General features: G+C 42.3%; 1 protein-coding gene across 4 annotated transcripts in view; it reads left to right on the forward strand.

Moving 5' to 3' along the window:
• The first annotated feature begins 10 nt into the window (after window positions 1-10).
• LOC102693400 (gamma-aminobutyric acid receptor subunit rho-2) overlaps window positions 11-23,018 on the forward strand; it is a 35,897-nt gene continuing 12,889 nt past the window's right edge. For 2 of the 4 annotated variants that reach the window (XR_001479176.2, XM_006626152.3), the window contains exons 1-3: window positions 11-3,985; window positions 6,386-6,492; window positions 20,285-20,352. Coding sequence is in view for 3 of the 4 variants with exons in the window: in XM_006626152.3 (XP_006626215.1) it covers window positions 3,861-3,985; window positions 6,386-6,492; window positions 20,285-20,352 (300 nt within the window). In the remaining variant the exon portion in view is untranslated. Of the gene's footprint in view, window positions 3,986-6,385; window positions 6,493-13,628; window positions 13,730-18,404; window positions 18,917-20,284; window positions 20,353-23,018 lie in introns of those variants that run through there. The other 2 variants (XM_015354173.2, XM_015354163.2) reach the window with 2 other exon arrangements.

A 23,018-nucleotide genomic window follows, 5' to 3' on the forward strand; every position in this document is an offset into this window, starting at 1 on the left:
AGAAATATGGCCTACTTAACAGTTTTTCAGTTATATTCCATTACATTGTAATGTTACTACATTTCAGTCACTTACATACAGTTTCATTCACATCAGGCTTGTTATTTCAGAAACCCAACATGATTAAGAGAAAAACTACAATTTTTACTTTTATAGTATAAAGTATATTAATTATATGTGCCCTTTTCAGCAATAGTTCAGGTGGGCAGCTGCATCAGCATGCGTAGGCTGCAAAGGGACAAGTAATAGGTTTATTCCATGCTAAAAAAGAGAAGAAAGAAAACACAACGTTTCGGCCATGGAGCCTTCTTCAGGTATGAGCTGAAGAAGGCTCCACGGCCGAAACGTGTTGCCTTTCTTCTCTTTACAGCAGGGAATAAACCTATCACTTGTCCCTTTTTAGCAATAGTTGGTTTACAATAATGCTGGCCTCTGGTTAAATCGCAGTTCAGGTCACCCTTGAGAAATGGCAGTGTAGGTTTGGATTTGCAATGGAAAAACTATGAATGTGATGATCAGTGCTGTCCCAGAGAATATCAGTGGTATTTATTTCTGCAACCCACATGAGTGCATTTAAACACGGATTTTATTGAGCAGGTAAAAACATAATAGAAGGTTACAAATTAACTGAAACCGTCTAGCCAGTGTGGAAGTGAGTAGTTAATTGATCCAAGAATCTCACGGCCATTTCTTGAAAGGAGCCAGGTATCGGCTTCAACAAAATGTTGGGTATCTTACTGTATGCTCCCACAAGCCTTTGGGTAAAGAAGTGCCACTTGTTCTACATCTTAGTGCTAATTCAACACTCCCAGATCCTTCTTTTGAGGATTTGCCTCAGTTTGGTGCTGGTATAAAGCCCACGGTGGCCAAAGGTTGTTTCTGCTTTTTACTGGGAACCCTGGGAGCAGTTGTGAAGATCTGGTATCCTTAAACAGTCAAGAGCAGGTGTCATAACCCAGCTTTCGACTGCAGGTCCACCATAATTGCTTTTGTATAGCGCTTATCACCCTAGCAAATGTCCCAAACATCCCCCAAGCACTTCACATACAGGAGGGGACCCACTTCGGCCGCCATTATCTACCAACATCCACCCAACAAAGCAGATCAGGTAGAGGAGGAAATGTAGGTTGTCCCGATTGTGCAAGCCTAATGCAGAATTCAGCCAGGACACCAAGGTTAACACCTCTGCTCAGGCAAATAGTGCCATTGGATCTTTAATGACCAAGTCATTATGACTTCAGTTTATGGTCTTATCCAAAGGACAGCACAGTGTCCACCAGCACCATTGTTAAACAGGTTTTGGAAATTCTTTCCTCAGAAGTCTCCTGTCCCTGTACAAACCAGTCCCGGCCTCTCGCAGCTTCTGAAGTTTAAAGAGATCACAACAGAAGGTTACAAATCATGAAGGTGATGACCAGTGCTGCCCCAGAGACCCAGATAACTACCAGACATTGTGATGTTGCGCTCTGTCCACATCGCGAGTTTTGCAACAGCGAGGAGCCTGATCTAAACAGTTGGAGGATTTGACTCTTCTCGGCTTCCTGCAAGCAATGGTGTACAAAGGCCAGGACTGTCCCCTGATGACACACCTTAAACGCATTTGGTATAATTAGAGAAGTTAACCTCACAACTATCGGCATCCTCTCACTGCTGACGGGCTGACTGATAATTGTATAATGTAGCGTGCTGTTCACTAAGTGGAGCCTAGTGCTTTGTGATCTCTGAAAAGCTCAGTAATGTGTACACCAACAATATGGTGTTAAAATGTGTGTGTCTGCTTGTATGGTGTCTTTTGCTGCTAACTTTAGAGCAGATTTTAGTCTGGAGTAGAAAGTTTAGAGAATCACCTTGTGGATTAGCCTGCTTATTCACAGTTTGTCTAACTGTTGCTTAGGTTAATTTTTAGTTACTCTGTGGCATAGCTGTCATAGCAATACAGGATTGTAAATCCCAGGTTTCTGTAAATCATGTATCTACAGATGCTGCTTACTAGCCATTATTTACAGAGAGAAAAGAGTTAAAACATTATTACAGTATTTCTGAATTAGGATCCTGTAGGCCATTAAAACAATTGACTTTTTTCCTCCTAGTCATCTATACATTTTATTTTTTAAAGACCAGATATAATACTGTCCTGTGGTCCCTTGTGGATCAGTAAAATCCACAAAGCAATACTGTATATGAAGCAACCCCCTCCAAGACATACACTCTCACTTCAACATTGCTTTGTGTTTCACTCCCACTGGGCATTAATCTGTTCACATGCAGCACCTTCATTTCATATGGCTGAAAATGCTGTACAGTCGAATAAAGTGTGATTAGAAAATACACCGGTTTTCAGTATTTTTCAGTATATTCTGAAATGTTACTCATCTTACATTGGTGGGGCAAGTGTTCCTATTCCTGATTCCCACAAAAAAAAAAACCTTTACTAGGACGATCTCCCTTACATAACCAGTAGGCAAAATGATGGGCTCATCTGCACAGATTTCTGAAATGCAACTAGGAGAGAACAAATCACCATTAACTATTAATGCTTGAAAATGTAATCGGCTCCGGAGGAGTTTAAATACATTTTTTTTTCATTCTGTTATATACTCGTCTTGAAGGCATGTCATCGTTTCAGCTGTTGCTGTAGCACATTTTGTGCCTAAGTTAAGTTTAGTGGTATATTGCTTCTAGTCTAAACAGCCCTAATCTCTTCCTAGAATATAGTACGCCAATTAAAACAGTAGTCAAATCCATGCTTCAGCGCAGCTAGCACATCATTAAAGTTTAATTGATACCAGCACATTAGTTTTAAAACCCATTTTCTTTCAAAGTCACTATGCTGAACACGTTGACCAACGAAATTGCTGAAGAAACGGAATTGAGATAGAAAATAGCAGATTTCAGGGAAACATTGTGTTCCGAAGTCTCACTGACAAGTGTTTTCGACATCAAATGAGCCATGGCAAAAGATTACCACAATGTGGGCAACAGTAAAGAGCAAAATACAGCTGAAGTTATATAACAGAATGCCCAGGTTATGTACAACTGAGATTGACAGTATTTTAATGAGAGAGTTGAAATAATAAAATAGCAAAATGTGTCATAAATGTACATAATGTGTGTGCGTTTAGAAGGAAAGAGTCAATTAATATTTGCATTGTGTTGGCTGATCTAAAGACAACATAACCCCTGAAAGATGTTCCTTGAAATGACAAAAGGTTTTATCTTAATAAACGTAAATCTGTTTGCGGAACAAAAACCGTGATACGGTCCCACAGACACAAATTAGGTACAATGAAGCTTTAGGAAAATACATATTTTCCATTCACCAATATTATTTCTTTAATTTGCAATTCTTGTTACAAGAATTACAAGACATTCCCTTGTCGTGATGCGTTCAATACTAAGCCATATGTCTTGACAGCCCTTCCCGTTGTAAAGGTGGTACTGAATTCACACTTTTTACCCACTGCCAAATGTTTGTGATGGATACGCACAGTATGTACGCACAATGCAGTGTGTGAACACAATCCCATCCCTGCATCTAAGCCAGTTGTGTAAACTCTAAGCTTACTACACACAGCTCAGCGTTATCGCGACCCTACGAGCGGGGTGCTCTGCTCTGAATCACCGCGAACATCTGTACGACGGCGAACCAATCAGAAAACAAGCACGATAAAGCCGCTTGGAGTCGAAAACATATCAGTCTCCGATATTTAATCAACCCGCAGAGAGCTTTCCCGTAGCGATGACGGGCGCGGCGCTTCCTCGGCTCTGGCGAGAAAGATGATCCAGTGCGCACTCCTTCGCGGCGCAGGACTAATGAAAGGGGTTTCTGAGCTAATTCGCGGATTTTTAAGCATGCACTCATGATGCCTTATTTTGAAAAACTACTTTTTCTACTTTTTTGTCTGATCCTCATCGGTGAGTGCCGAAAGCACAGGACAAGGAGAAGGAGATGGACGGGAGCCGTGGAGCCGCATAAGCATGGCTTGTAAGTGGCGATTTTTTTCCCCCAAGAACGGGTTTTCAAAACGCTATAATTTCAGCAGCTGGAGTCATTTGTTAATACTAGTTACTATGAAGGCATTTCCCAAATATCCAGGGTTTTTTCAAAGATCGGTTCCCGCGTTGCACGGCTGGCAGCAGCTTTTATTTGTACTTAGCAATAAAGTTATTTTGAGAATGGCCGCTAATATACGGTATACTTCGTTAACCGTACAATTTACCTGCAGTCCAGTTACATACAGCACTGCTTGTATGTTATGTTGGGAACTGGTGTATCGCTCATGATGGCAAGAATACATATAACTTTATACGGTACCTGGAATAAGCGAACACACGCTCCGTTTGCGGATACGGGATCCTCTTTCGGCATATTTTTATTCGTCTTTATGCCTGTCTGAATTCCGCCCGTTATCCGTGTAAATAGCAGGCGATTTAGTTGTTTTTTTTTCATACTGCCAAACGCGTACAACTGGCATTGCTCGACACAGACTGAGCCACTATGGGCACTCGGAGCAGACGCGACATCACCTCCACAGGTGATTCTCTCACCTTTAGCTCAGCGACAGGTGGGCTGTATTGCCGACGTGAGGGTGTCTACTCCACGTGTATCCGGCGGTTTTAAAGCCACACTTGATATAGTAATTTGGGATAGGGCGATCCTAGTTGTTTTACATTACTGTGCGATTGATTTGTTCGACAGGTAATCTTCGTTTTAACTTCTCAGTTACCTATACATTGAAGAAAACGTTTTGTTTGCGTTAAATAGATATCCGCTATTTTTGCAAAGCCATCTTGGCAATCGATATTTCTTGATTTGTTTACATGTATCTCACCTCGTGTCTTAATCACATTCCATTCAGAAGATCCTAGCATTTTTACGACTGAGTATTTTTACAGATCTGTTTTTTTCCTGTAAATGCCTAATAGGCAAATAAAGTGATTCGATTACCGTTAGATCAGAAAATAAAACGTTTTACATTTTCTCCCATATCGTATCATAGGATATTTTTAAATGTAACAATCAGTATCACCATCTTTATTGACAATAATATCGCTGTTGCTTGTGCTGCTGCATTTGGAACTGGTCTCCTCAAGCAGTCGAAATGTTATTTATTGAATGTTATTTACTGTATGTTAGGAACTATAAGGATGGGGCCAGACTAGCCCATGTTCAGGACTTAAATATGGAAGTTTGGAGAAAGCAAGCATGTTTCTAAATGTGTTCAAAGCTCTTTTTAAATGGTACGTTTCTTTGAAATTTTAATTTTATGTGGAAACTGATGGACAAAATTGTCCCCCAAAATGCCTTAGAGCCTTTGTTTAGCAAAATAGCTAAATATTAGAGTTAATATTCCGAAAAAGAGCTGTGCTTTATCTGAATCCAGCGACGTCCTTGAATTACGTATAAACTGCCTGTTCCCAGTGCGGAATCGCGATGAGAGAGCTCTTGGAAGTGGGTTTATTGAGGTGCTTTTGCAGCGGTTTGTTAAAACAACCTCACGCCTGATATGTAGGGTTCATATCCAGTAATCATACAGTTATTACTGTAAAAGCTACAGCAATTTAATACCAGATATATAAAACATACACCCCCAGGTCAGAGTTATTATCACTTAGATCTTTTTGCATTGCATGAACAATATGAACATTGGTCCCATCTTCCGTTCAAATGCGTTAAAAAACAACCCTTAAAGACTGCCCTGGATCACAGCAGAGCTTACAGAATGGATTGCCTCGTGCAACCTGATTCTCAAAATGAACCCGAAACACTGCCTGTAAATTTGCCATAACAAGGTCCAGTGTCCATCAGACCCCTTTGATATTACCCCACTATTAGAAGGCTACAATGGCACGAGATTCAAGGTCTTCCCTTGGATCAGCTGCAGTAGGGAAAAGGAGAAGATGTTGCACACTGACCGTGAGGAGAGCTGTGTGGTATTGTGGTAAATCCAAATTCCAAATCAGGGGCTGCTGTTTTTCTGTGCCATTTCCTCTCTTTAATGATCCAGTGCTTACCAGACCGTATATTTGTGGAAGGGGAACCTTCTGATGATCCGGGTTTTAAAATGAGATCTTACTGTAAGTTTCACTGAAGTGAAGCGCAGAAATAGAGAGTTAGAGCATCACAACTCTGCTGGCATATCGCCTGCGACAGAGTATCGCTGTAAAATGTGTAGGTCTTCACCACACACTGAGCATCAACACAGCAAGTGAGCGAGTGGCTTTCTTGTTGAGACAAGCACCACGCTCTTTTACAGCTCACCCTGCAAGGTCCCAGCCCAAGCTGGTAGTTTCTCAAAGGTGGCTGTGCACTTCTCAGAGCTCCGCTGTCAGCACGGCCCGGGGTCGAAGTCACGAGGGACACACGGGTGTTGTGTTTTTGCAGTCCTCTGTCGAAGAAGACACAAGACGTGACCAAAACGCGAAAAGTGAAGACGGACCACCTGCTCCGCGTAGACGATCACGATTTTACAATGAGACCAGCATTTGCAGGTAATGATTCAAATACCTTTTGTAAATGTGCGATTTTGCACTGAAGTGGTGCCTGGAGCTCCTCTTGATACACCTGTATACAGTATCAACCACTCAACAGTTTGTTTCACTGTGTTACCCGCAGTGTCCCCTGGCCTTTATCAATCATGGCCTCCTAATAATCCCCATCTCTGAACTGGCTTCATCACTCTGTTCTCCTCCCCACTGAGAGCTGGTGTGTTGTGAGTGTACTGAAACACTATGGCTGCTGTCACATCATCCAGGTGGGGCTGCACACTGGTGGGGGTGGAGGGGATCCCCATTACCTGTAAAGCGCTTTGAGTGGAGTGTCCAGAAAAATGCTTTATAAGTGTAAGGAATTATTATAAATTATTATCCAGGTGGGGGCTGCACATTGGTGGTGGTGGTGGGGGGAGTAGAATTTTTTGAGTGGAGTGTCCAGAAAAAGCATTATTATTATTATTATTATTATTATTATTATTATTATTATTATTAGTAGTAGTAGTAGTAGTAGTAGTAGTAATATTATTATTATTGTTGTTGTTGTTGTTATTATTATTGTTAAATTATGTCTAATCTAATTGGTGAAGTAATTTTCTGTCTCATATTCATAAAGTGGTGGTTTGGGATTCCTTATTATTGAAAAATCACAAAGCACTAGTGAGGTAATGGATCAGATGTTCAGAACACACAGCCAGTGGTAATCACCACCATCAATATCTGGGACTCAAGAGCACTGAATGATACAGGGAGTTTGCCTTCCTGTCATGGGGTCGGGTTAATGGTCTTGCCTCACAGATGTTTAGTTTCTTGGGCTTGATACTGGCCTGGGGCACCTCCCTTCCTCTATGTAGAGCTGGCATGTTCTCCCCATTGCTGCTTAGGCATTCTACCAGTGTCCTCACACCAGCCAAAGGCGTGCCATCAGGGTTGGTGGACGACTCACAGTTGTCCCCTGAATATGTGTGTGTCCTGTGATGGCCTGTCCCGGGTGTATCCTGCCTTGTGCCTGTGGTGCGCTGGGTTAGTCTCCACCTGTATCACACTAAACTGTCAGTGAAAATGGGTTAAGGCTGTGTGGTATAAAGTAAAGAACGTTGTCCTGGGGATTGAGCGATAGGAATTGTACTTTCTAGGAGTGCTGCCGTTTGTTAACCACAAAAGGGTTGAATATTGCGCCCTCTAGAGTACATGACTCAAAACTACAGGACATAGGTTTTGTGTTTTATCTGATATATACTGAAGAAAAAAACAAAGCAAAATGTGTTTATCAAATTCACAATTAATTTATGAACAGTTTATTACTTAATCGTTTTAATTCACCAGTAATGGTGTGTGCTGCCTATGCAGAACAACAAGGATATCCAGATAAATTCCTGCTCATTTTCTGCTTTGATTTTACATTTCTGTACAAGAAAGGACATAATTATAGATTTTCATGGATTATTCTGTATTGATCATTATACAACAAACATAATTGTGGTTTCTTAAAATAAAGCTGTTTTTAACCTTTTATTCAGAGTATTGTTTTTAGTAATTTTTGTGTTTAGCTTTTTAGTAAAATGGCCAGTCCTCGCTGTTTTTGACATACTGTGTTAGCTCTGGATAAGATTAATGATCAAGTTGTCATCAATAAGAGCCATAATAAATCTTGTATTAAAGTAGAACAGCACAAATGTTTATGTTGTTAAAGACCTGTCTGCAAACACTCCTTTGTAATATATTGTACTGTATATAAATATCAACATAGTTTTTCTGCATGGAACAATTCTTTCTAATTTTTAAGTGGAGGCTTAGTATGCATTTCTCTTAGTACACAGAAGATAAAAAAGCTCATATTCTGTAGCTACTGTATGTAATGTAATTATTTTGGAACTTTATTACTGACTTCAGTGTATGGACCTGGTGCCGTGTTCAGATTTTTTCACCATACTCAGATTTGTCTCAGTTCTGCATTATTTCTGTTTGCTTTCCAAATTGTCCCTGATGTGATTGTGTGCATATATCCATCTGCGTCTGTGTGTCTGCCCTGCAACGGACTGGCGTCCTGTCCAAGGCGTATCCTGCCTTGCGCCTGTTGCTTGCCCTGGATCAGCCGCCACCCTGAATTGGTTTGTTTTCCGCGACACGACCATTACTAAAATGAGTGTAATAAGAAATGGCCAGTAAACCTACTGCTGCGGAGATCTGTGGGGGCGGGAAATCTGCGCATTAATAGATTGAAGTTGAAGGCAGAATGATGACAGCTTAGCACTGCTGCAGGACGCAAACATATACACACTTCTACTGTCCAAAGTCACGCCATAATTCGGACTCTTTCGCTGTTTCTCTCGAAGTGGTTAGCACTTTGTGTTTCTGCTTTTTGTAGAGGTTATGTACACTGTTTTCATCACCTTAGATACAGCAACCTGTCCTGTTAGTCCTCATCCTGGCACTTTGTGTGTTCATACAGTATGTAACAAGCACACCACTCTTTTTGACCGTTATTTCAAACAGGCATAACTATTCACAAAACGCAACAAATAGAATTTGTAGGGGTACTTCATGTGACTGATTGTCGACTGTAATAGCTACAGCAATTTAATACCAGATATATAAAACATACAGCCCCAGGTCAGGGAATACTGTTTGAGGTAACATGATATCCTTTACTTTTTTTTGAAAAACAGTTTGGTGTTACTAATACACAAACTAATTTTAAGAAATTAAATGAGAAACGAGAGCATATGGATGTTAAAGGAAGTGCAGTGCATGTGTCACTACACACAAAAAAGAAGTAGCACTATCAGGGCCAGAACAACAATAAGTAGTATAGACCCAACGCAGTAATTCAGACACCCTGTTAGTACTGTTTGGGTCCTACGTTTCCAGAAAACAATCTGCTAAATGCATCACAAACCCTACCCATTACAGGAACGGGGTCTTGAAAATTTTTTTGTTTTCCTACCTGATTTATCTAACATTTAACAAGAAACTTACAGCCTCTCTTCTCAGATTCTCTCGATGCCTTTGTCACTGGTGCCAGCATGCACAACCCCTTGGTGTTGTGTCATTTAAATGTGGATTTTTAAAAAGTAAAACCTTGTGCGCCAGCACATGAGAACCATGCCACAAGCATTTCTGAGGGACCCTGAAACGTTTCCTCGAGAGGCACAACGATTGAGCCGCCGGCTAGAAACACAGCAGCTGAGGCGTCTGGATCCATTCTGATCAGCAGGGGCATCAGGTGTGTTTCTAACATGAGGTTCGGTGGTTCAGCAGGTGAAGCTCTTGTCCTGCACCGCTTCTTACTGTTACTCGGTTCTCTTCCCAGCTTTCCCTTGTTCCCAAACCTCTCCAACCCCAAAGGGAAGCTTCCAGGTAGAGGAGGACCCAGCTCAACAACCGAACAGCTCTGAGCAGAACGGTGAATTGCAGGCTGGTGTTGTTAACCTGCCCTTAATGCACTAACGCTCTGCAGCAACAGCAGGGCTAGAGTTAGAGAGCTAGTCATTTCCTGAGAACACCTTACTGAAATCAAAGACTTTTCAATGTGATCATTTTTTCCATCATACTCACATTTGTCTACGCCCTGCATTATTTCTGTTTGATTTCCAAACTGGTCCTGGTGTGAGTGTGTGTGTGTGTCTGCCCTGTGATGGACTAGCGTCCTGCCCAGGGTGTACCCTGCCCTGCGCCCATTGCTTGAGAGGATAGGCTCAGGCTCCCCTGTGACCCTCAAGTGGATGATGTGCTGTAACTAGTTGTTAGGTGATTGCATTTCCTTTAAGACTGTAGTAAAGCAAACTTTTAACTTTATTTTGTATATATTGAAATACAGTATACAGTACATATAGGAACAAGGGATAGGTTTATTCCATGCTGAAAAGAGAAGAAAGAAAACAACGTTTCGACTGTGGAGCCTTCTTCAGGCTCCTCACACCTGAAGAAGGCTCCACGGCCGAAACGTGTTTTCTTTCTTCTCCTTTCAACATGAAATAAACCTATCCCTTGTTCCTTTGCAGCCTACGTATGCTGATGCAGCTACCCACCTGAACTACTACAGTATATATATACAATCGTTTCTTAAGATTTTTTGGAACTTTAAGCTGATTGCCTACACAAATTCCTTTGAAACCTGTGCATTTTGCGCACAGTGTAATAGTACATACTGTTAATTGTGGTTCCTTTGAACCTTTGAAAAGTACAACTAAAGGGAATTATCTCACGGTGTGTAATTGTACAGTTTATGATTGTCCTTATGGAAAGGCACATATCAGTAAAACTAAAATGCAAAACATTGCTGAATATTGTAACTCTATGATGTGTTGGAACTTCACTGATCCAGTTGCTGTTCACCTTGTTAAGGCGAATCATTCAATCTCCTGTTTTAGGTGTGGGCAGTGAAAATGTTGAAGGCAAATGTATATTAATAAGACATTTCTAATGAGGAACACTTTCTGGATCTCTTAACTTCACACCTGAACACTTTATGGATTGAGCTCATTTCTGTAAATAGAAGCCGATAATCTTCTGAGTTTTAAAATATACGCTCAATTATTGTTATAAAGATAAATATATTTTTCAATAAGTGTTCATTTGTATGGATTAACTTATTTTTTTATATATTTTCTGGCAATGTAATCAACAAAATGACAACCAGGAATTCTTTTTTTTTTATTTACTGTTTCAAGCAAATCAAATAGCATTATAGCTGTTATTGAGCCATGAAAAATTCAACAAAGTAGCAAATTTCAAAATAGCAAATAGAAAAAACTCATAATCAAAAATAGTAGTTTTGCCACAGACCAGACTTCATTTAAGACAATGGTATATAACCTTTATATAATAACTGCAAACATGGCTTTTATAATATTAATCCTTTACACCTATAATGTCATCTTCATTTCTTGGCTAATACAACACATTCTCCCTGTAAGAATGAGAAAGACTATTGGTATAATGATAGCTTAAGGGAACAACAAGATATAAGACAATAAGACAAACCAAAAATGATGATGACTGTGCTCCAAAAATAACTGCCTGTTCATAAATAACGTTGTAGAGCCAGCATGCATGTAGTGACGCTAAAGCTATGTGAGACTACAGTACATTATTGTGTTCTCTACCGATAGGAAAGTGTTTTCCCCATACTAACAGTCAGATCATATGAATACCACAGTGTGGTTATGTTTATTATTGTTTTGATGCTCTGTGCAAGTTTGTGTCTTCCAAATATAAAGGCAGTATTCACACAAGCTCCAGGGAACGTAGCCTGGATCTCCTTTCTCCCAGCACGTGCTCTTGATGAAAAGATGTGCTGTTGTCTGCTTATAGCACAGTGGTTTTCATCCAGGGGACTGGAGAACCGTATGGGGGATATGTTGATGTGCTTTTATGGTTTTTAGAATAGTATTGATTAGAATGATTAAGAGTAACTGTGTCTGCACCAGATTAAGTATTTGAACTGGACACCCAAACTGAAAGTATGAGTAAGAAAGCTACAACATGTAAATGGTTACAAAGAGACCCCCCAACCTAAGAAAATTAGATTGTTATTGTTTCAGAGATTTATGAAATGGAAAAAAGTTACCTTTCAGTTAAGACTCCAGAAGAAAGGTTCTGAGAGATACTGGGAGAGGTGGCTTATTTCTAGAACCTAATGAGAATTACTTCGCGCCTTACGCCCTCTGTACAGGTGCAAACGTATGATACACAACAGACTTTATACTCATTCATATTTGTAATACGTGAGGTTTTGAGATGACTGGCAACTCTTTTTCTTTCTGGTTACCTTTGTATGTTAATAAAAAAACATAAGTAAATCAACAATAAAAGTAATTTCTTGAGAACAGGTCCACAAGCAGGAAAGTGCCAAAGACCCTTGCTGTATCAGACTAGTGGCAGCAGGGACGGAGCCAACAAATCTGACTGCCCCTTGCCGCACAGCCCAGCATGTGCAGTGCACAGGTGTTCAGGTACTGTACTTGCTGTGGTTTGCCGTTTTGTAAAATTGCACAGCTACACACAGCGTGTACACAGTTGGGACACCTGAGGATGCCAGGGAATGGATATATACAATACTGACTGAGTCCTGGCCAAAAACATGCAAGAAGGACAAAGATAATCCTCCTGTGTGATTTCAGTGCTAGAGCAGGGCCTGACCTGTATCTCTGATGGGGGCTGGACTCTCTCAATATGCATTTCCAGAATGGAAGGAATGTCTCGTACTGACAGGCTCAAAGAACTGATGCTTTTTTAACCTTAAACACAGAAGACTACAATGGGACTTAAATTAGATTGTTTTAATCTTGAAAGGCATTGACACAGTGAACTCAGCAGATTTCTTTCCAATCAACAGTGAAACACGAACCGGAGGGCGTAAGTGGACACTACAAAGAGGTACAGAATTACCACAATCTCCCAGGAAACAACTCCTTTTAAATGCTTGGAGCTCCCGAACTGCAGTGGAGGACATAGGAGACTCAGGTTTCCATTTCTTCCTCGATTCTGATAAATACTGAATCAACTTTATTCTTCATAAACAACACAACTCTCGCCACTCTCTGAGCTGTAAAATGTGTTTTGCTATTTAATGGAAGTTTATAAATCAGGATGTAGGCTGAGTCAAAGATAATATAAGCAGTCCATCAAAAATTCACATTTGGGAACATAAACAGACATCTTTTGATAATCTATTGTAAATGCTGTAGTAACAAATGCAATATGCCAAGTGTCTGTTTACCGTCCGTGTGAAATTCGATGAGGATAAAGAGCGGATTTAATTGCTTAAGTGGCTGGATTGTGCAGCTTCACTGTTTTTGTTGTCTCTGTTCTCTGGTGATCATTCGGTTTCCTTTCATGAGCGGCTGTCCCTTCAGGGCGGGTCACGGCAGCGACTGACATCACCCTCAGCCCCGGCCGCGCCCGCGGGGCCGGCAGCCGCGCACACGGGGCATGAGGCGCGCAAAGCGCTTTTCTGGATTTCGCAAAGCGCTTTTCTGGATTTCGCTTTCCCGTTAAGCTCTAAGCAGCGCGACGCGGCGGGATTCGGCAAACCATCTGGGCCATGGCCGGCTCTGCAGCTGACTTCTGTGCCGGGAGATTAGGCCAGCGGGAGTTTTTGATGACTGCTTAGATTAATGCGCGCAACAGCCCCCTGACTCATGTGACCACGCGGCAGCTGTTGGCCCAGGCCAGGTGCCCCGCCTGCACAGAGGGGAATCGTGTGCAGTAGCATTAAGGCGATTTGCTGGAAGTAAGTAAATAAAAAAAAAGCCGTGTCTGGTTTGTAGATTTTACCTTATTCAGCACTGAGGAGATCTGTGGCCCGGCCTTCTCTCAACCTGCGAAACTGCAGCGCTGGCGGTGGAGTGTGTAATCCAGTTTCGATATTCAGACCTTATTTGACGGGTCTGGGATAGGGTCTCTCCGCTAAGGAATTTCCCAATTCATTCCCCTGCAATACAGTGTCCAGGTCAGCAAGGACAACAAGAACAAGCTCTTCATTTCACTGTAGCCATTTCTTTAATTTTATTAGCAGCCACACCACCCTGCAATTCACAGCTGGCAGCCCACTGAAGCTCAGCAGGTATGTGCCTGGTCAGTATCTGGATGGGAGACCTCCTGGGAAAAACTAAGGTTGCTGCTGGAAGAGGTGTTAGAGAGGCCAGCAGAGGGCGCTTACCCTGCGGTCCATGTGGGTCCTAATGCCCCAGTATAGTGACGGGGACACTATACTGTAAACAGGCGCCGTCCTTCGGATGAGACGTAAAACCGAGGTCCTGACTCTATGTGGTCATTAAAAATCCCAGGACGTTTCTCAAAAAGAGTAGGGGTGTAACCCTGGTGTCCTGGCCAAATTTCCCATTGGCTCTTACCAATCATGGCCTCCTAATAATCCCCATCTATGAACTGGCTTCATCACTCTGCTCTCCTCCCCACTGATAGCTGGTGTGTGGGGAATGTACTGGTGCACTATGGCTGTCATCACATCATCCAGGTGGGGCTGCACACTGGTGGTGGTGGAGGGGAGATCCCATTACCTGTAAAGGGCTTTGAGTGGAGTGTCCAGAAAAGTGCTATATATGTGTAAGCAATTATTATTATTATTATTATTATTATTATTAACAACCTGCGTGCTACTAAGTACTAGGATGGACTGGAATGTGCAGGAGCCAAGTGATTGCTCTTTTCTTCGTTTTTTAATACAACTGCACTCACGCTGGGGAAGTAAAGCGTATTGTTCCAAAAAGTCTGCACAGTACTTTGAGAGAAATACATTTGTTTTTCGTTTCCATGACAGAGAAACAGGCAGATAGCGTATTAGACAGTATGTGAATTACCGTCATCCTCAAAGCTTGGTCATTCTTGGATTTGCTCTGGCAGATAGTTGTCCAGCAGCACTTGGGTCATGTGGTTACAGAGCAGAAAACAGAAACTCCCAGTGGGAGGAATGAAACCCCTGGGGTTCCAGACCAAGTGGTTGGTAACCCTCCTGGCACTTAGTGGTGCACAAATCATAATAGATCACAAACAGTCTCCGTAAGGCTAAGAGCTGGGATTCTGTCGTGCTGGGTCTGTCGACAGGGTTATCTGGGTAAAGTAACAGGTTTCCTGAGTCTGCCAGCTTGCGTCTGGTGCTCCAGGTTCAGATGTCACAGGCAGTCGGTCAGGACACGCGTGTTCAGAGTCAGATCCCAGTGCCAGGATCCAGGCAATGGGAAAACAGAAAGCTGGGAAAGTGTGTAACACTGACCAGGAGAAACAGTTAAGGTCCATGTTTTATCTGACGCACTCTGGACATTGGCATCCCCGTTAGTATTCAGATCAATTCAATTCAAGCTTTATTATCCCCTGGGGGAAGTTTGTTTTATGGCAGAGTGCAACACAACAGTACAACAGAGACAGACAACTACTGTATCACCATTAAAGAATGGGACACAGGAGTGTTTTCGGAAGTAAGAGATACAGTGTCTGTCCTCTCTGTTTTCACTCCGTTAACCAGCTCTCAGTCCGAAGAAATGTGTTACCTTGAACGTGTACAAATGGAGAATTTCTCTTTCATTAGAATATATCATTTTAACTTCTATTGCATTTTGGTGTGTTTGCGAGTGAGATCGCAGAGCCACTACCCCGGGGCGCACAGCGCTGTCTCCCAGATGGGAGGAGTGTAAAGCTCACAGTGCTGATGGTGAGCCAGTCGCACTATAATGCTCTTAGCCTTCTTTACCATCCTACTGTATGTTGTAGAGAGCATTCAGGCTGACCAAGGCTAAAACAAACAGACTAAAGAAATAGGTCTTGACTCTTGATTTAAAGGCTGAGTGTAGGGGCACGTTTTGGGAGTTTATTCCACAATTTAGATAAAGTCTCATAATCCTACTTGTTCTCCTATGAACACTTCCCCATTTCAAGCTATAATTGTGAGTTCACTCCCTTCTACTTTCCCTGAAGTAAAGAGAATACACAGCCCATCTCCTTTTTGACCTTTAGGTTTCATCTATAAAGACAACAGACAAGGTTCCACTGAGAGCTGTTCTCAAAGTGGGGCTGACTGTGGTTCTGGTGTGTTTATGTTTGGTTTACTTTACTATGCTATACTATACAAAAAAAGTATTGATTTGTGAAGGGAGGATCTTTAGAATAGTAAAATTACATTAAAGATTGTTTTTAGAGAAATGCATACTTTACAGGCATGGTTTTCTCAGTTTGCTAAATATTTCAGATATTAAGAAAATAAGGACCATTACAAGCAATCACCTAATTTATTTGAGGATCTGCTCTACCTGTTTCTTCAAAGAATTAAGTGTATTAACTTTGACAGGATGATTGTGCAGCTTGTTCCATACTCTCACAACCCCTTGTGTCCAGAAGTGCCTCCTGTTCTCAATTTTGAGTGCACTTCTCTAAAGTTTCTTCTGGCTTGTGGTTCACTGCTGATTCGTCACTGCTGAATATGAAGAAGTCCGTTGCCAATGTCTTTCAAGGCTTTGAAAACTTAGATCAACTCTCCTCATTGTCTTCTGCCTTTACGATTAGAAACATTCCGGACATTTCTTTAAACCCAGGAATGTATCTGGTTGCTCTCCTCTGGGATGTATCAAGAGCAGCATTCCTGTCATCTTCCAGGTCTTCAGTTAATCTTGATTTTTTTCCAAGACTGTTTGAAGGTCCCTTTCTGCTTTTATTTGGTTCACCGACCAAACTATTTTCGTATTTTCGTATGATCTGGAAACATGCCTACTGTTGTTTACTTATTATACCAGAATCTACAGTAGATCACTGCAAAATAGAAGGAGCAGTGGGAACGGTGGTCCTAATACAGATCCCTATGGTCCGATTTGAGCAGTCACCTCATAACTGTATTCTCCGTTTTCACTCCAGTAACCAAGTCTCAATCCAGAGAAACACGTTACCTTGAATGCCTTCAAACAGAGAATTCATCTTTCATTAGAATATGTATTTTATATCTGTTTGTATCCCTTACAGCCGTAATAGTTCAAAGCACTATAACATGCCTGATAAGCAAAATCTATCATTTCTAAACTGGTGTTGGTTATCCTCCACAATCCTGTAGCCATACAGATGATCCCCGAGTTCACATTATTGTTTTTTCGTAGCCTTACATGCAATACAAGTTAAACTAGTTGGTCTATAACTGCTTGATTTGAGTTGGTACACATAGAATCTTTCTTGCATTGTCTGCAAAATTGAATATTAGATGTCAAACAGTGGGAAAATAATCCACAAAACATAAACCCCCTACAAAGGTCATTCAGGGAGTTGCACAAAGTTTATATTAGATTGCACTCAGGGCACTATTTAATCGATTTATCTGAGGAGCTACATATCTATTTAACTGGCTCAATTCAAAAGCCGAATCCCCCAATCCTAATGACAGAATATTTGACCTGCACTGCAGGGAGAGTATATAGACCACAGGGTTCATGGATGACATTAAAGCTGGATTCACATTCGTAGCAGAACATTTCAAAAACAGAGACAGGGTGTAAATGCTCCTGATGTGTGAAGCCTATAAAATATATTAACATGTCCTGGACACTGTACATGGTAGCATGTGAAAGTGGAATGACTTGGCAAGCACATGTGCCTAACTGCGTTAGAAATTTAGTAGGTTGACACCTGAAAAAGTTTCAGTAACCAAAACTTTATTTCTTCTTTCTACTTTCATTGATGGAATTAGCCTGTACTTGTACATGTGTTTTATCACATCATCACTTTCCATAAGTGCTTATTCATCCTGAAGGAACCCCACACAAACACAAGGAGAGCATGCAAACTCCACCCTGACAGCGCTCCTGAAGGATCCCACACAAACACAAGGAGAGCATGCAAACTCCACCCTGACAGTGCTCCTGAAGGATCCCACACAAACACAAGGAAAGCATACAAACTCCACCCTGACAGCGCTCCTGAAGGATCCCACACAAACACAAGGAGAGCATGCAAACTCCACCCTGACAGCGCTCCTGAAGGATCCCACACAAACACAAGGAGAGCATGCAAACTCCACCCTGACAGCGCTCCTGAAGGATCCCACACAAACACAAGGAGAGTGTGCAAACTCCACACAGACAGCGCTCCTGGAGGAACCCCACACAAACATGAGGAGAGTGTGCAAACTCCACCCTGACAGTGCTCCTGAAGGAACCCCACACAAACACAAGGAGAGTGTGCAAACTCCACACGGACAGCGCTCCTGAAGGAACCCCACACAAACACGAGGAGAGTGTGCAAACTCCACACAGACAGCGCTCCTGGAGGAACCCCACACAAACACAAGGAGAGTGTGCAAACTCCACGTGGACAGCGCCCCTGAAGGAACCCCACACAAACACAAGGAGAGCATACAAACTCCACCCTGACAGCGCTCCTGAAGGATCCCACACAAACACGAGGAGAGCGTAAAAACTCCACCCTGACAGCCCTCCAGGTCTGGAATTGATCCCAAGGGCCCCTGGGCAGCAAAGCTAACCACTGCGCCACCATACTGCCAGAAGATAAAATCTCCATCCATCCGTCCATCTTCACTCCTCTTTTCCTGGTGAGGGTCGCAGCTACAGCAGGCCGAGCAGATCAGCCCAGACTTCCCTGTCCCCAGCGCCAGATTCCAGCTCCTCCTCCTCCCCAGGCGCTCCCAAGCCAGCCAAGAGACATAATCCCCCCGGCGTGTCCTGGGTCTGCCACGGGGTCTCTGCCCAGTGGGACGAGCCCGGAACAGCTCCAGCAGAAGCCCAAGCCACCTCAACTGGCTCCTCTCAATCCGGAGGAGCACGGCTCTGCTCCGAGGCTCTCCCTGAGTGCCGAGCTCCTCACCCTGTCACAGAGAGTCAGCCCGGCGGCCCTGCGGAGAAACCTCATTCCTGCTGCTTGTATCTGCGATCTCGTTCTTCCGGTCATTACCCACAGCTCATGACCATAGGTGAGGACAGAGACGTACGCTACTGTAGATCGACCAGTAAACCGAAAGAAATCTCACCAGATATTCATTTGTATCCGTTTTTGACAGTGTATTGTAAGACTGAACACAAATTGTCCCTCTGTTTATATATTGGATATATCAGTGTCTTTAAATTAAAAAGCTTGAATTAAATTGCCCCTTGCCAATTGGTAGAAATGACCCTTTTCTGAAGGTGTAAGTGGATTTTGTAATAGAAGACTACAGGTATGCAACATCCAGTAGTTGTTGTTGGAAATGGTTCTGTGTAGACGTTCATGAACAGATATGTACTTGAAAAAATAAATATGATATTGCTTTAATGTAGTAGTTCTTATGAGCTATGCTGCTTTTTCTCATGCAAATGCACAGTATTTGTGTAGACTCACCAAGGTCTAAAAAGAACACCCTTATCTGTTGTAATCCCTCTGCATTACATGATGTACAGCTGAGTGATGTAAAGTGGTTTAACTCAAATTCTTACTTGAATCTATGCTGCCTGAATGCTGTATTACTTCATATGTGTTCTAGAGCAGAATAGAAAATTAATATGTGCTCATATGTGCTCTTTGCAAGGAACGTAATGAAATCAAGAGCTGTAGCGTTCTTAAACACAGCTGTGAAATACGAACATGCAAAGGTGGAAAACAGAGTAATCCATGATGCTGCAGCCTGTACAAAGACAGTGCCCTACCTTGGAGGACAGTGATGCCAAAAAACCTCTGTCCCTGGGCAGGGGCTGCCTGGGATATGTGCAAGGGCTTTTCTCATATCTACAAAGAGCTTGAACCTTATCTTGACACACTGTTTCACTCTCTGAACTGCACCACATTTCTTCCAATTGAACAGTGAATTGCAAAGCAGGGGACACAAGTGCTAACTACTGTATGTGGAATGCATTTAGAACGAAGAGCAAGAGGCATTTCGTTACACAAAGGCTTATAGAACAAGATACCCATGTTATTAAAGTCGATTAAGACCTTGTCAACACATAGTCTAAGGCAACTGGAGATAAATACTCATTAAAATGGATATGTTTGTGCACACTATGTGCATATATGTAGGTTTTAAGACAGGATTCGAAAGTGCTGACTGACCTGCAAAATCTTAAATGAGCAGGAGATTGTTCCACTGACTTTGAGATTTGTCTTCAAGTATAGGGAGCTGGAAAAAAAATATCAGAGATTTTGAATCTTATTCTGAAATCCACAGTGACCCAGTGAGGAGAAGCTAAAACACATTCATTTTAGTTTTTATTTTTGCTCCTGAGCTAGCTATGCTGATGTTGATGCTCATTGTCACATCTTGAAACCAACGTGTAAAAGTATCTGATTTCTGACATTTCATTTGCAGGCCCTGCAATTCCAGTTGGAGTGGATGTGCAAGTTGAAAGCCTGGACAGTATTTCCGAAGTAGACATGGTAAGAACATCAAGATTTATGATCGTGCATTTCATTTGTAAACACAAAAACACAATAGTACAGAATCAAGAGACGACACCTCTGTTTAAAAAAAAACAACAAAGATTTGAAGGGTAAGATGGTCCTGTGTTAGTGTTCAAAATCCAGAACCCAAGAGGTGCTGCAATGCAGCCTTTGTAGTTGTGTAAATGAGCAACATTGTTAAACAGAAGCTCAGGAGGTCCATTTGTAACCTTTCACTTCCACTCTCACACATATAAATTTTTTGCCTGCTGAGCGACCCTTTGCAAACATCTTTTCTAGCACCTCCTTCTCCACTCCATCTTCACCCTTGCAGCTGCCCCCCTGGTTCATTCCTTGTAAGTGAGGTGGGGGGGGGGTTCTGTCATCCTTGACCTTATAGCCAGGGTTGTCATTTCCTTAGCCAGGCAATTTAACACCAATCACTAAATTACTACATCCTAATAGCTCCATTTAAACAGTTGTATAAATATGCAGCATTAATTAGCTTGAACATATATTGAACTATGGTTAACTCATCATATCTGGGGTGGTCTTTTACTGGAATGAGAAGGCTCATGACGGACATTAATTGTTTTTTGAACTGTGGTTAGCCAGGTCTTCTTCACATAATAATAATTCCTTGCATTTATGTATGGATTTTATTTACCTGTCTTTGTAAAGATCCCAAACCACTTTTTATTTAAAAGTATAGACTAAAGGGTGTCTAATAGGAGCACACTTAATCCCTCTGGACTAAGAGAACACCTGAAGTTTTGCACCCAGTGCACAGCAGATCAGGTAGAGAAGTGAGAAATTACTATCACCTATTACATTAGGGGGAAATTTAAGGGATGTCAGACTGGACAGCTGAGTGAAAGTAATCCACTCAACACCCAGAGTGAACACCCGTGGACTTTTTAGAGACCAAGTAATCAGGACTTCAGTTATAAACATCTCATCCAAAGGAGAGTACGTCCTACAGCACAGTGTCCTGGTGCGTCGTACTTGTTTTCAGGTGGTCTGGTCTGGGGGGGGTTGGCACATTATTGCATTCCTGCCTCACAGTTCTGGGGATACAGTGCTGAGGACACTGTGCGTCAGGAGGCACGATGGACATCACACACCCATCATCATTCACGGGGCTCCAGTCGAAACCATTTGAACCTTCTGGTTCCTCGGACTCCAGATCTCTGAGAGGCTGAGATGGTCAGAGAACACTGCTCCCATCCTCACTGAAGCCCACCAGCGCCTTCACTTCCTGAGACAGTTAAGGAAGTGGGGGATGAGCAAGACAACACTCACCAATATTTACTGTAATACCATTGAGAGTGTCCTGACCGGTGGTATTACAGTGTGGTTTGTTGGAGCCACAGTACAGGACAGAAAAGCCATACAGAGGGTTGTGAGGTCCGCGCAGAAAATCACTGGGACCGATCTACCCTCCATCAACAGGATATATCTCGACCGCTGCCACAGCCGGGCTCGAGCTATACTTTGGGACCCAATTCACCCTGGCCACGACCTAGTTTCACCCCTGGGTTCTGTTAGGAGGTATCGCAGTATCAGAACACTGACCAATAGATTCAAGAATAGTTTCTTCCCCTAAGCAGGCCGCATCTTAAACAGCTCAAATTAGCACCTGCACAAATTAGCGCCTGCAGTTTAAGGTAATGCACTGTTTGCACTACAGTATGCCCTGTCTTGGCTGTACTATAATGTCTGTTGTCTAAATTTATTGTCCATGTCTGTTTGTCATTTGTGCCTATTTTGTTTCTCTTATGTTACTGGGCACAGCTGAACGAGTAAGCATTGCAACACACTTGTTGTGTATGGCAGATAAAGAAATCCTGAATCTTGGGCCCTACGGTAACTGTGTGGAGTTTGGATGTTCTCCCTGTGCTTGCATGGGTTTCCTCCGGGCGCTCCGGTTTCCTCCCACAGCCCGAAGACATGCTGGTGGGTTACGTGTGTTCTGGGAAGATTGGCCCTGGTGTGAGTGTGGGCCTGTCCCAGGTTGTATCCCGCCTTGCTCCTGTTGCTTGCCGGGATAATCTCCGGCTCCCCTGCAAGCCCGGACTGGATAAGACAGTTTGTAAGCTGGATGGGTGGTTTAGAGGAAGGACTGACAGCTACTGATCCAAAGCGTGAACCTGTCTTGGGAATTTAGTGCTCGTTCTGCTACTATTCATCATGAACTTCACCAGCAGACCCTCGGCACTACAGTTTCAGTTCATGTAACTCAGTGACTAAAGAAAGACTGTGAATTGCAAGCTTTATGTAATTGTACCACATGGGAATGAATCTTTGGATCCATCAGCGAGCTACTGCTGTATATTAATACAGATACTTTAGTAAGAAAAAGAAACTTGTGTCAGATCACAAGCGAACAGTAGGTATAAGTGACTGTCAGGTCATCGTGACTGTGTTCCGTTCAATGTGTAAAGAGAAGGCAGAAACCCATGTACAGTACATGATTCTGCAGTTTCATATGAGAAACAGAGTAACATACATTGGGAAAGCTGTGTTATTTCTACTTTGTACAGAAACAGAGAAAACGACACGCATTTAACCCAGGAATGCTAACGGACACTGTGTTATACTTCAGGTATATAAAAGACAGTTCATGTGCTCCTGTAGATTATTTTTTTACAAAAAGAATAACA

This window comes from Lepisosteus oculatus, chromosome 2 (genome assembly GCF_040954835.1).
Source record: "Lepisosteus oculatus isolate fLepOcu1 chromosome 2, fLepOcu1.hap2, whole genome shotgun sequence".
NCBI classification, from domain to species: domain Eukaryota; kingdom Metazoa; phylum Chordata; class Actinopteri; order Semionotiformes; family Lepisosteidae; genus Lepisosteus; species Lepisosteus oculatus.